Source organism: Bos indicus, chromosome 13 (genome assembly GCF_029378745.1).
Source record: "Bos indicus isolate NIAB-ARS_2022 breed Sahiwal x Tharparkar chromosome 13, NIAB-ARS_B.indTharparkar_mat_pri_1.0, whole genome shotgun sequence".
Classification (NCBI taxonomy): Eukaryota; Metazoa; Chordata; class Mammalia; order Artiodactyla; family Bovidae; genus Bos; species Bos indicus.
The window spans coordinates 10,733,776-10,746,348 of NC_091772.1; the positions used below are offsets into that span (position 1 = coordinate 10,733,776).

At 39.2% G+C, this 12,573-nt stretch overlaps 1 protein-coding gene and 1 long non-coding RNA gene across 2 annotated transcripts in view; one reads left to right on the top strand and one right to left on the bottom strand.

Moving 5' to 3' along the window:
* The window catches only part of LOC109567584 (ankyrin repeat domain-containing protein 26-like), a 78,248-nt gene that overhangs the window by 53,048 nt on the left and 12,627 nt on the right, over nt 1-12,573 (top strand). Inside the window, exons 16-22 of the mRNA XM_070801936.1 lie at nt 307-458; nt 1,895-2,065; nt 3,804-3,837; nt 4,116-4,251; nt 5,950-6,163; nt 6,872-7,055; nt 10,179-11,114. Of these exons, the coding sequence (XP_070658037.1) occupies nt 307-458; nt 1,895-2,065; nt 3,804-3,837; nt 4,116-4,251; nt 5,950-6,163; nt 6,872-7,055; nt 10,179-11,114 (1,827 nt within the window). The remainder of the gene's footprint in view (nt 1-306; nt 459-1,894; nt 2,066-3,803; nt 3,838-4,115; nt 4,252-5,949; nt 6,164-6,871; nt 7,056-10,178; nt 11,115-12,573) is intronic.
* Nucleotides 1-12,573, bottom strand: part of LOC139186647 (uncharacterized) — a 54,376-nt gene continuing 41,803 nt past the window's right edge. Inside the window, exon 3 of the long non-coding RNA XR_011570309.1 lies at nt 1-12,573. This exon is cut by the window's right edge and continues 15,986 nt beyond it. This is a non-coding gene — a long non-coding RNA (uncharacterized lncRNA).

Genomic DNA, 12,573 nt, shown 5'->3' on the forward strand with positions numbered 1-12,573 from the left:
TTTTGTGTCTTTGTCTTTTTATTTCTCTGTCTCTGCCAGTCAGATGGGGAAGACAATATGAATAATTGCATCTTATTAAGAACGCCATTTTTGAAATTCTGGGAATTTTGATTCTTTTCCTCAAACAGAAAGGAGCAGATTTTACAAAGATTTCAGTGAATTGTAAGTGATAAAATTAAAATAAACACAAAAATATTTTTATCACTTAAGTTCAGGGTGAGCATTGAGTCAAATAATAAAATTGAAAACAAAGATCTTTATAATCAATACACAGCAATTATTCTTAGTGTCAAACTTCCATTAAAGGTTGAAGAAGAAAAGAAGCACAAAAGCAGTGAAGTGGAAGTATCAGAGAACGTATGCGATGCTGCTGATGAGAGTGGATCGTTTCAGCAGAGAAAGCGTGGAGGAAACAGCAACCAGGAGTTTCCTGCTATGCAGAATGAGGGTTCTGATAGGTAATCCTGTATCAATATTTAGCAGCACGTCCCTTCTTATGTTCCTATAAAATAATTTGTGATGTACAGATTTTATATTTTACTAGAGATACGGTTATTTTTAATACTCTTGTCCTTTAGCCTTATTACTAGAGTTCCTTTGTTAACATGCCACCATGGTACATATTAGAGTATTCTGGATTTGACTGCTTATTTGCCTTCCTCAGTGTGTTGTATATTTAAATGTGTTTTGTCACTAATGAGCATCCTTTCATTTCAGTCTGAGGGCTCCTCTCAGCGTTTCTCACGAGGCGGGACTAGTGGTGATGAGCTCCTCAGGTTTGCTTTGTCTGGGACGGTTTTTATTTCTCTTTCCTTTCTGAAAGACAGCTTTTCTGGAAAGAGTCCCTTGGCTGGCAGGCTTTTCTCTCCTAGCACTTTGAGTGTGTCCATGGAGGAGGCCAGATTGCTGATGGTGGCGGGAGAGGCCATGAGGCGTCAGTTTTTCAGCTGTGAGGCTGCTGTCGCCGCATCATGCGGGTGGTTTAAAAGTGAGCGCTCCTCCCCTGGCCAAATATTTCCTTGGTTTCTTCTTTCATGGTATATGTGCCTCATGTCACTTAAAATACCACCTAAATTAAGTGTGGCTTTTTTCTGTGTATTCTCTTTTTCATTTATTTTTGGCTGCCCTGGGTCTTTGCCGCCGCAGTGCTTGGGCTTCTCAGTGTGGTGGCTTCTCTTGATGCTGAGCGTGGGCTCTTGGGTGCTGGCCTCAGTAGCCGTGGAGCATGGTTTAGTTGCCCCATGGCACGCGGGATCTCCCCTGACCAGGACTGGAACGCCTGCCCCCTTTATTGCCAGGTGGACTCCTAAGCACTGGACCACCAGGGAAATCCCTAAATTCACCATTATTATATTTAGTAGCAAAATAAAAAAATATAGTGTAAATCTACTTATGGCTCCCATGTCTAAGAGTCAAGGCGCTTAGCCAGGGGACTCCAGGTTTGCAGTGTAGCCCTTGAGGTTCTTCTCAGTGTCTTTCCAGATGCATCTCTCTCCTTTCTTCCATGTATTTTGTGCTCTTCCTTCCAGGTTCCTTGGAAACAACCCAGATGCCCTGTGCCTGATGTTTGTGCTCACACTCGAATCTCCAAGTAGAATGATTTTCTCCCTTTTCTGTTTCTCATGACCTCCTCTCTTCACTTCTTCTGCAAATCCTTCCTTATTTCACTTATCACTTTCATATGTCAACTTTTATATATCATATTGTATCATAATCATATCTGTGTTTGAAGAAGGAGTTTGTTTTCTTGCATATGGTTGGTACTCTATAACTGTTTTGTGAATTAATCAATGACTTAAGATGGGTAAGAGTTGGAGTTTTATAAGAATTGTTTTTTTATTCTTTATCAGTTGAATTATTAGAAAACATTGGCTTTTTTGTGGACTTTTTAAAGTAGCGATCCTGGTGTGCACAGGAAGGGAGTAAAGAAAAAGAACGATGACAAATGGACACCAGAAGAACGTGTGATTGCACCAATATTTGAAAAGACCGATTCACTGACTGGTGGTCTGCTGCACGTGAATGATGGCGGCATTTTAAGGGAAGTGGATCAGGGTGATGACAGGTACATTCTCCAGATTCCTTGTTCGTAGGGGAAGAAATGTTAGCACTGAATACTTCTTCTGGAAATACAGCAGCATTATACAGTGCTCAGGCTGACAAGAGATTGCTCAACTCTAGTGGACGAACCCTGCTTAAAGGTTGAGGTGAGGACCAGTGCCTTTGGCCGGAAGTCATTTCAGTAAATAGTCCCCTTGGAAGCTGGACTGTAATGAATACACGAAAACATTCAATAGGGAATGTTATTGGGACAGGCAATGCAGAACTGGATGGTAACTGAAGAGGAATGTGGAGTTCACAGGTGTTTCTTGTTTTATGTTAAGAAGGGAGCTTCTCGAGTATGTATGCTCTTGGAAATGAGCCAGCAGAGGGCGTGTTTATTTAGTTTAGTCTTGTTTGCTTTTCCAATACTAGAAAGCTTATTGATTGTATGACATTATCTTTAAACTATTACAGTAAACTAATTGTACGTAATACTTCTGTTCATGTATAGTTTTATGGTAAGGGCTTGTTCATTGGTTCCGAAGTGTAGTATTCCTATGTAATGGAATATGCAGATGATTGCTTAAGTTAATTCTATCATATATAGATTTTCAAAAATTACATAATTGTGAATTTACACACACTTAGGCTATACTGAATAGGACATGGTCATTCCTTGATGATTCTAGTTGATAGTAACATGGTGAGTAGCTATGATTTTGTAAGGTGCTCTGAAACATCACATCATATTAACTTCATAGTTGTTTATAGATTCCAGGGAAAAGGGGAAGATTTTGTTTATATTCAATAGAAAAACATTATTAGCAGTCTTTCACAAATTATTCCTTTTGCATGACAAAGATCTAAATGAGAGAACTCGTGCTTCCTTTACTAAGTGTGTCATTAACACGTATTGTGTGCTCAATACATGTATGTCAGATGCATGAAGAATCAGCAGAATGGGTGAATGAAGGCCTATTGATGAATTTCTTTACAGAAAACAAAACTGTATTGACAGTAGATTTGCAGGCTTGCCTACCTCTGAAGTCTTTAATTTTTGAGAAATATGTTTTAAGATTCAGAAATCATTATTTATAGCTATAGCTAGATCTGAAATAATCCTATAGATTCATTTGCTATCATATTACTTAAAAAGGCTTTTTGATATTACTTTCTCAGCATATTTGGGAAGAGCCGTGTTGAAGCCAGACTTCCTGGGTTTGAATTCTGGGTCTGTTTGTGACATGCTGAGTGGGCCTGGGCACGTTCCTCAGCCTTTGTGTGCTCCATTTCTTCCTGTACCCATCTCCCAGAATGACTGTGGGGATGAAAATGCCTTTAGGACATGGCAAGTGCTTCTAATAATGCATGGCTGATACATAAGACATCCTCAAAAGCTAATATCTTGGTTATTCAAATGGGTTTCTTTCTTAGAAGGACTGAAGGAATACCTCCCGGATAGGTTGTATTGCCTTAAAAGTTAGCTCTTCTGGAAAAGGACAGGTGCAAAAACACTGGTATAGTTTCCTATCATACAATGCAAGTAACTTTATGTTTTTCCTTTTCCTTGGATCTAACTTTAATACTTTATTAATATTACTGATATATTTTCTGTGTCCTTTAATGCTGCTCTTATTTATTTCTGCATCCTTTATAGACAATTACTTGCCAATGCAAAGAGTTTATATGAAAAAGTTTAGGTATTGTTTGTATTTTTGAATATTTAATATTAGCCTGAAAAGAATCATTTGTTCTTTTAGGCCTGCAAGGAAAACACCGTATGAAAAGAAGAAGGTATAGTAAAAAAAAAATGAACTTTCAAAAATATTATCCTTGTCGAAAATACTTTGTCAAAGGAATAGTGGTAAAATAGAAAATCTTCCTTTGTTGTAGAGAAGTTTACTTTGAACACATCATTCAGAAACACTGTTGATAAAGTTATGCTTTTGATAAAAATCTCTTCTTTTAAGAAATGTCTGTTTTTGTTTTGTACAGAGTTTTATCACCTCTGTACACTTGGTATATTTATGCATATTTTAAGGACATTGTGAAACAGTATTGTTTACGTGTAGGTCAAAGAACAAATTAATTACGTGAATGACCTGGATGACTTAACTCAGTCGTCTGAGACTGTTTCTGAGGATGGCGATGGGCTTTACTCTACGAATTCCCCGTTGGAAGTAGAACCTCTCGACGTGGGGCTTAAAGGTAGGACTGCAGTGTAAATGTTAACGGAAAGCCTGTCTGTGTGTCGAGGAGTGATATATGCATACCTTGTCAGTCTGCTCTAGAGCCAGGGATATGCTACAGTGCTGTGCGTCCCAGAAGTTTGTTTTGCGTTAAAAGGGCATGAACGTGAGTGTATACTCTGAGCCACAGGCCTATGATCCTTCTCACTCACTGTACCTTCTGTTGACTCTTCTTTCCTGTGCCCCCACCCACGGTCAGGTCAGCATCATTTTCCTCCTAGAGTCTCTGAAATACTCTCAGGACTTCTTTCCCTGCCACTCCACCTGGCAGAACCTCGGTCTGCATAGCAACTGTAATTATTGCCTATTTGTAAACATTCAGGTCTCATCATGCTACCCTCTTGCTTCAAGCCCAACTGTTGCCTCTCTTTGCTGCGTGGTTAAAGGTCACAATTGTGTGGTTCCATTTGGTTTGAGTTTTCACCCTTCTTTCTACATGAATTCTAGAATCAGCTTGTCAGTTCCCAAAAATGTCTGCTGGTCTTAACGTTTTCATTTTCTTTCAGTTCCAAATACTTTGTACTTTCTCTTTTCATTACCTCTTTGATCCAAGGGTTATTTAGATCCGTGTGACTTAGTTTCCAAATATTGAGAGTTTTCCAGAGATCCTTCTGTGCTCTTGCTTCTCATGATGTGTTAGGTGCATCCAGAGGGGCCCTGGGGCTAGGGCTGATTATTTCCTGCCTTGGAGGCCAGACCTTGCTGACTATCCTGTTCATTCTGCTAGTAGGTAGGAGTGTTTCCAGCCTGGCTCAGGAGGCTAGATAGAATCCCTGGGAGTGCGTGAACTCCAGGCACGGTTTCCTGTAGTCTTTTCAGATGGTCTCTCCCTGGTCTCAGGCGGTTTCTCACACATGTGCACTCTTCGTTCCTCTGCTGAATACCCGAGGGGCTCCTCCTCAGATCTCCGGGGTCCTTTTCCTGTGTCCCACTCTCTCCTCTCCACGGTTCTGACCTGTGATCTCTGCCCGCATTGGTTTCCCCAGACTCTCAGCTTCATCACCTCCACTTGGGGAGTCTGGTGCACTAAGCTGCCATCCCTTCTCCCCATGTCGGGGCCTGGAAATTCTCTCCAGGCAGTGAGCTGGGGCATTCCTTAGGCTAACCTCGTGTGTTTCCAGGATCACTGTCCTTCATTCCCTGAAGTCCTTTGTCATGAAAATCATTGTTTAATGTATTTTGTCGGTGTTGGTTTTGCTCGCTCCACTCAGGAAGGTAAATCGGTAGCTGTTCACTCTGTCTTGGTTAGAAACACATGGCAGCTGGAGACTGTCCACAGGGTTGTTCCTCCTACTCTGATCCCTGCTTACTGCTCGTCCTTCATTTCTCAGTCTGACAGCTCTTCCCCAGGGAAATCTTTCCTGGACCCAGTCTGTGTCAAGTTCTGTTATGTGATCATAGAACTCTCTTTTCTTAGAGTATCTATGTGAGGTCACAATCATTTGATTTGTCTTTCTCTTGTCCTAGACTTCAAGCTAAACAAGAGCCAGGGGCGTCTGTTTTATCTTCAGATCTTAGAATAATGTCTTCCACATTATAAGGAATATTTGTTCATTGCCTGGATGAGTAACTGAAAGGCACAGTTCTTTATATTCAAAAATTACTCACATAATTTTTTTGTTTGTTTGTTTCTATCTTTGTTTTGTTCATCATGCAGATTCTGGTAGCTTGTTGAAAACTTGGGATGCAGTTTTTTCCTGTGAAAGATTAGTAGCTTTTCAAAGAAGCCACTGTGAACTACTTAGAGAAAAAAATCACAAAATGAAAAGTAAGGTTCGTGGGCTACAAAAAGAGCTGTCAGAAAGCAAAGAAGTAAAATCACAGTTAGAGCATCAGAAAGCAATGTGGGAACAAGAGCTCAGCAGCTTGAGGTACTGTACATCTCGCTTTTAAAGAAATACTTGAACTGTTGTTTTGTTTAATACTGCAGAGATGTAGGTGTTCTATAAGGACTAACTTATCCTCTTGGATTTTACAGGAGAGAAAATGTATTGTGGAGTGTGAAATTCTTGGAAATAATATAGCAGGTTCTTAACAGTGAATGCATCTAATAACTTAATGTATATTTTTCCAAATCATCATTTTCATGACCATACAGGAGTCCACCATAATGGAAATCCCATTAGTTATTTACCAAATTAACTTTCAGTTGTTTTTCACTTTTCTGTATTCTATTTAATACTGCAAGGAACAACTTTTCTATCAATTCATTTCTGCCTTTTTAATATATTTTGAATACATTATTCTTTAATAATATTGTCTTATTTGGTTAAAGTATGAGAAGTTTTCAAAATGTTTGTGATCTATATTTCTAAACTATTCTTCAAAAAGTTTATATTACTTTACATTCCCACTCACAGATGTATGAAGTAGCCATTTTTCTCAAGACAAAATAAAAACAAAGTTTCATGCAATTTGATTCTTAACCCTGTGTATGAAAACAGTGATCATTATTAAGTGTTTTTCATTGTATTCCCCCCATTTTATTATTTTAAACATTGTGAAGAGGGAACAAAATTTATTGCAGCAAGAGTGAATAATCCCATGATTTTCTAAGAAGAGCTCTCTAAATTTTTCAGATTCACCTTAAAGCAAGAAGAAGGGAATAGAAGAAATTCTAATATGTTATATGAAAAAATGAGGGAGGAGTTAAGAAGAAAAGAAGACGAATATAGGAAAGAAATTGAAGTGAAACAGCAACTAGAATTCACTCTCCAAGCACTCAAAAAGGAACTGAAGACTGTGAGAAATAATGGGAATCAGGTAGAGTAATCTGTGGTGAAAATTTCAAATTTCTAACACTATATCATCAATATTATTTATAATGTCCCCCTTTATGTTGGAAAAGTACCATTTTACTGAGTATTGTGCCATTTATTTAGTATTAGAGGAAATTTTAGGTTACTTTTTAAAAATAAAAGCAAAGAAATTCAAAATTCCCTAAGTAACAAGGCCAGAAACAAGAATTCTATAATCCTGAAATGCTGGGTGCAGTTTTTTGAGCAGAGAGAGGAAGAGGTCACATCAGTAGCTCACACAATAGTTACTAAGAAACCACAGGGTTGAGATTGGTGTAGAAACTGGAGGCTAAGCTCTCCACTCACCTCAGGCGACAGATCCTTCTGCTTTGAGGGACCATTGGTGAGTGAATAGGTCTAGAAGAGAAGGGGCATGGGGAGGGAAGATGGTGCCTAATTTTACATCAAGTTACCTCTGGCCTTCAATCCGGCAGGTGGCTGAGAGTCGTGGACCCCCTCCCTCTGTGCCTGTCAGCCCTCCAGGCCACCTGCCCTGTGAACAGCTCAGAGCTGGCTCCAGCTTTCCCAGCTGGCTTCTCCCTCACAGCGGAGTCCTCAAGGACAGGTGTTAACTGGCATCCTCTAGAAGTGCAGGAATGCTCCCCACGGAATTTTTTTCCAGCAATTGGTAGAAACCAAACACTCTCTAAGTTGATTGTCCTTCATTCTGAAGAGTTGTCGAGTGGCATCTCAAGCAGAGGAATTCACTCCCCCAGCCGATATCCCTCTCAGACACGGACCAGGTCCCGTCCCTGAGGTCCTAGCAGCAGATCTCCCACAACGAAAACCTCTCAGGGAGAGCTCGGGAAAGTACTATTTGTAATTCAAATCCATTTGTCTACCTCAGTCAGGTAGGGACATACAATGGCCTCGTCCAAGGAGAGGCCTTCAATATTTTCCATAGGAATTGATCTCAGATCCTTCACGACTGTCTCAAAGGAGCCAGGACCCTGATTGTGGTTTAGTCCATGCAGACCACAGGTGCGCCCCCATCGACTGCGCTGCCCGACCAAGTCCCTCTGCTTTGGGGTGAGCGTGTCTGTCCCTCCATGCACGTCATCATCTTCAGTGCCTGAATCAGAGTCTGTTCTTGGCTCCACTGTCATTTCTTTAACCAATATCCTGTCAGTGACATTTTCACATCATTTACAGTTTTTCAGTTTGTAAAAGCTGCAACATCAGTTGTAAAAACACTTTTGAACACTTTAACAAGGTGTTTTTTTAGAATACAGTTTTAAAAGTCCCCCTCCCAACAAGGAAATGAAAATCAAAAACTCTTGTTACTAATAGTAGGTATTCTGGTATTTGGTAGTGATTTCCCTTCCTTGATAGATGATTATGTTAGTTTATCACTTCCACTGAAGGTAAGGGAGAAATCTATTGGCAGTTCAGAGACCATACTTTGGAATCATTCTTGTACTTGTAGAAAATGAACCCTCTGCTCTGTGTAGTGTCCTGTGTCAGTACAAGGAACTTTTGAAAACAGTGATACATATGCCATAGTGTACATTTAGTGATAACTGTGTTTCTCATTGTATTTCCCCCATCTTAGTATTTTAAACAGCATGAAGAGAGAATAAAAGTTATTGCAGCAGAAAAGAATCTCATGACTCTCTAAGAAGAGCTCTCTAAATTTTACCTTATTTACCGTTAGTGTATATACCATGAATGAAATAGGAGGATTATTTTGTATTGATATGTTTGTACTAGAGAAGTAACTGTGATTTGAAGTAAGAGAACTAACAGAGTCAGAAGACCTGGTGAAAAGCCTGCAGCTTACTTATATAGTTTTAACGTCTTCCTTTCCAGAATCATTATAGCTAATGAGTTAGTTGAGGTTTGTAGAAGTGCTTAGTACAGTTGTCAAAAGGCGTAAGTCTGTAATTGCCTATTAAAATGTTAGAGAGGTAGCATATTCTCAAGAAAACAATTTCTGTACAAAATATAGTCTATTTATATATAGAGAGAGCTAAGGCTTTTGCTGTGAAGTAGCTGTATAGGAGGTATTAGATGCAGTGTTTCTAAAGGTAGCGAGTGGTGGTGTTTATCGAATCACAGTTGATTTACAATATTGCGTTAGTTTCAGGTATACAGCACAGTGATTCAGACATATATGTACGTGTGTGTGTATTATATAAATGGGGCTTCGCTGCTGGCTCAGACAGTAAAGAATCCACATGCAAAGCAGGAGACCTGGGTTCGATTCTTAGGTTGGGAAGATCCCCTGGAGCAGGAAATGGCTGCCCTGTCCAGTATTCTTGCTTGGGGAATTCCATGGACAGAGGTGCCTGGCAGGCTACAGTCTGTGGGGTTGCAAAGAGTTGGACATGACTCTTTGCATACACACACATCACACATGCATATTCCTTTTCAGATCCTTCTTGTAGAATATTAAGTGTAGTTCCTAATGTTGTACAGTAGATCCTTATTGGTTATTTTATGTACACTTGTCTATATATAATGGTGTATGTTAAACCCAACCTCCCTATTTATCCCTTCCCCTTCCCTCCGTTCCTCCATGGTGACCATAAGTTTGTTTTCTATGTTTGTGAGTCTCTTTCTGGTTTGGAAATAAGTTCATTTTAGATTCCACACATAAGCAGTATGATATAAGATTTGTCTTTGTCTGACTTACCTCCCATAGTGTGATAATGTCTAGGTCCATCTCTGTTGATACAAATAGCATTATTTCATTCTTTTTCATGGCTTAGTAGTTTTGCATTGTATAAATATTCCACATCAGATGCAAGTTTTAAGTGTAGTCAAATCTATAAATCTTTTATTGTAAGCCTTCTGGGTTCACTGTGGTTCAGAGAAAAGCCTTTTCAGTTTTGAGCTTCTTGAAAAGTCGCTTGGGATTTCTTTTTCCTTTCATGGATTCATTGTCTTCAATTAAGTTTTTGAACCTTTGGAAGTTTCTGCTTGTATGAAGTTTGAGGTTTGTATCAAACCTTATTTTTCTGGTTGGAGAGCCACTTGTTGCAATCTTTTCACTGTATAAACGTACAGGTTAGTGTTTCATTTTTGAGGAAATAATGAAACGTCATTTTATTGAGTACTAACTAAAAGTCTTCTTTGTTTCACTTAGGTTTCTGATAGTGGGAGAAAAGCAAAAGATCTGCTACATGAAAACCACCTGCTGCAGGATGAAATTGCCAGCCTAAGACTGGAAATAGACGCAGTAAAAAATCAGAAGCAGGAAAAGGAGAAGAAATATTTTGATGATATTGAAAATCTTCAAAAGGCAATGAAATCGAAAGAGGAAATATTAACAGAGACTATATTCCAGTATACTGGTCAGCTTAATGTCCTGATAGCTGAGAATACAATGCTCAAATCTGAGCTGGAGAACAATAAACAAAGCAAACAGGCACTGGAAACAGAAGTGGAATCCTACCGTTCTAGACTGGCTGCTGCCACACACGATCATGATCAAGGTCAGACATCACAAAGAGACCTGGAGCTTGCCTTCCAGAAAGCAAACGACGAGAGGTTATGCTTGCAGGACCAAATGAAGTTCGATGTGACTAAGCTGAGAAGTAACAGTGAGACGGCTTCCCAGCAACTTTCTGAAGTGGAAAGTCAATTCAATAAGCTAAAAATCAAGCTGCATCAGACGAGAGATGATCTCAGAGAAAAGCCTTTGATGTTAGAATGTGTCCAGAGAGACCCAAGCCAAGCAGAGTGTCAAAAGCAGGAAATTGAACACAAGTATCAGAACAAACAAGGCAAAGTGAATGAATACCTTAAAAAGCAGGAATCCTTAGAGGAGAGATTATCTCAACTCCAGAGTGAAAACATGTTGCTCCGACAGCAAGTGGGTGATACACAAAATGGAGCCGACAGTAAAGAGAAGACAGTCATTAGCATCCAAGACGAGATTCAGCAGATCATGAAAAAAGTCCATGCTGAAATTGAGAAACAAGGTCTGATGGTGATGGAAAAAGACGAGGAGTTAATCAACGAACGGAATCCTTTAGAAGAGAGACCTTGTCAGTATGAAAATGAGAAAGCAGAAGGAGAAGTAAGTATCCAGAAGTAATTCTCAGACTTCCTGAAAGAAAATTCAAAATGATTCTTGATCCTGGCTAAATGCTGTATCTAGGTGAATGAAAAAATACACAGGCTGTGAATATATGGTCTTTAAACAAGCCTAAAAGCACACCTTGTATCCAGCAAATAAACATTAGACCCAAGAGATGCTTCACTTTGAGTGTAGACATCGTGTCGCTTGTGAAATGTTAAGAGATTCAGTTCTAAATTTTTAATATAGACAGGTATTAGTAATTTAATCTTTTACTATTAAGATAATTTTAATCTTTATGTTACCACATGTCAGTAAAATGATGAAGCAGACAAAAGAAACGCTCAAACCTAAAATGAATAATCTGAAATTAAGCTTCAGTTACATGGATTAACATGACAGTCAATTGCACGTTTCCCAGATGCCATCACTTATATATAGTACTTTGGCTTCAGTAGCTTGTCATACTTTTTTGTCATAGTTGTTGGTATAATTTTAATTTTATTCATGTAAATTTGAATTAACTTGGAAAACATTTCAGTCTTGAATCATTTATTCTTATGGCATCTCAATTCTTTAAAGAATTGTCACTAATTGATAATTCATTGGCAAGTCATTTAAATATACTTGTCATTAATCATAATTTGGGACTCAAGTGATGAGCTTTAACCAAACTCTTCTTGTTCTAATCTTCCCACTGCTATTTATGCTATTAACTTAGAACATGTTTACAATTTGCTCATAATTCTTATTTTAAGGATCAATTACTGTCATCTGAATACCAGATTGCCCAATAAAAATGAAGGGTGGCAGGATTTGAGAGCAGCAGGAATGGAGTGAGTCAGGGAGAGGGCTGTAGGGGCTGAGGTCCAGAGGCAGGTGGAGGCCAGGTTATCAAGGCTCCTTGAGGGCCATGGGAGCAATCTCATTTGTTAAATTTGATTTTTCTTTTATATTGGGGCATAGTTGATTTATAATTTTGTGTTAGTTTCAGATGTACAGCAAATTGATTCAGTTATACATGTATCCATTCCTTTTCAGTTCCTTTTCCCAGGTAGGTGACTACAGAATACTGAGTAGAGTTCCCTGTGTTCTCCAGTAGGTCCTTATGGTTAGCCAAGGGCAAAGGTGGGGAGGAGGGATAAATTAGGAGTTTGGGATTAACATAGACACACTACTAGATATAAAATAGATAAGCCACAAGGGAATGGCCTCATTTTTTTGCTGGGATAGGAACCTGTTGGAAAGATCTGAGGACTGGTTAGAATATGTGAAGATCTCTGAAGTTAATCAAAGCCTCTAATAAAGAAAGAGGGAACATGCTCCACAGGGTGGAATTTTCCACCACTTGCTGCACATTCACACCCGTTTCTTTCTGGTTGTGAGGTGGTGAAGCTCTGCAGGTTTATCGGGAGGGGCAGGGCGTGGACAGCGGGTCTGCATCTTTTGTCTGAGTAAC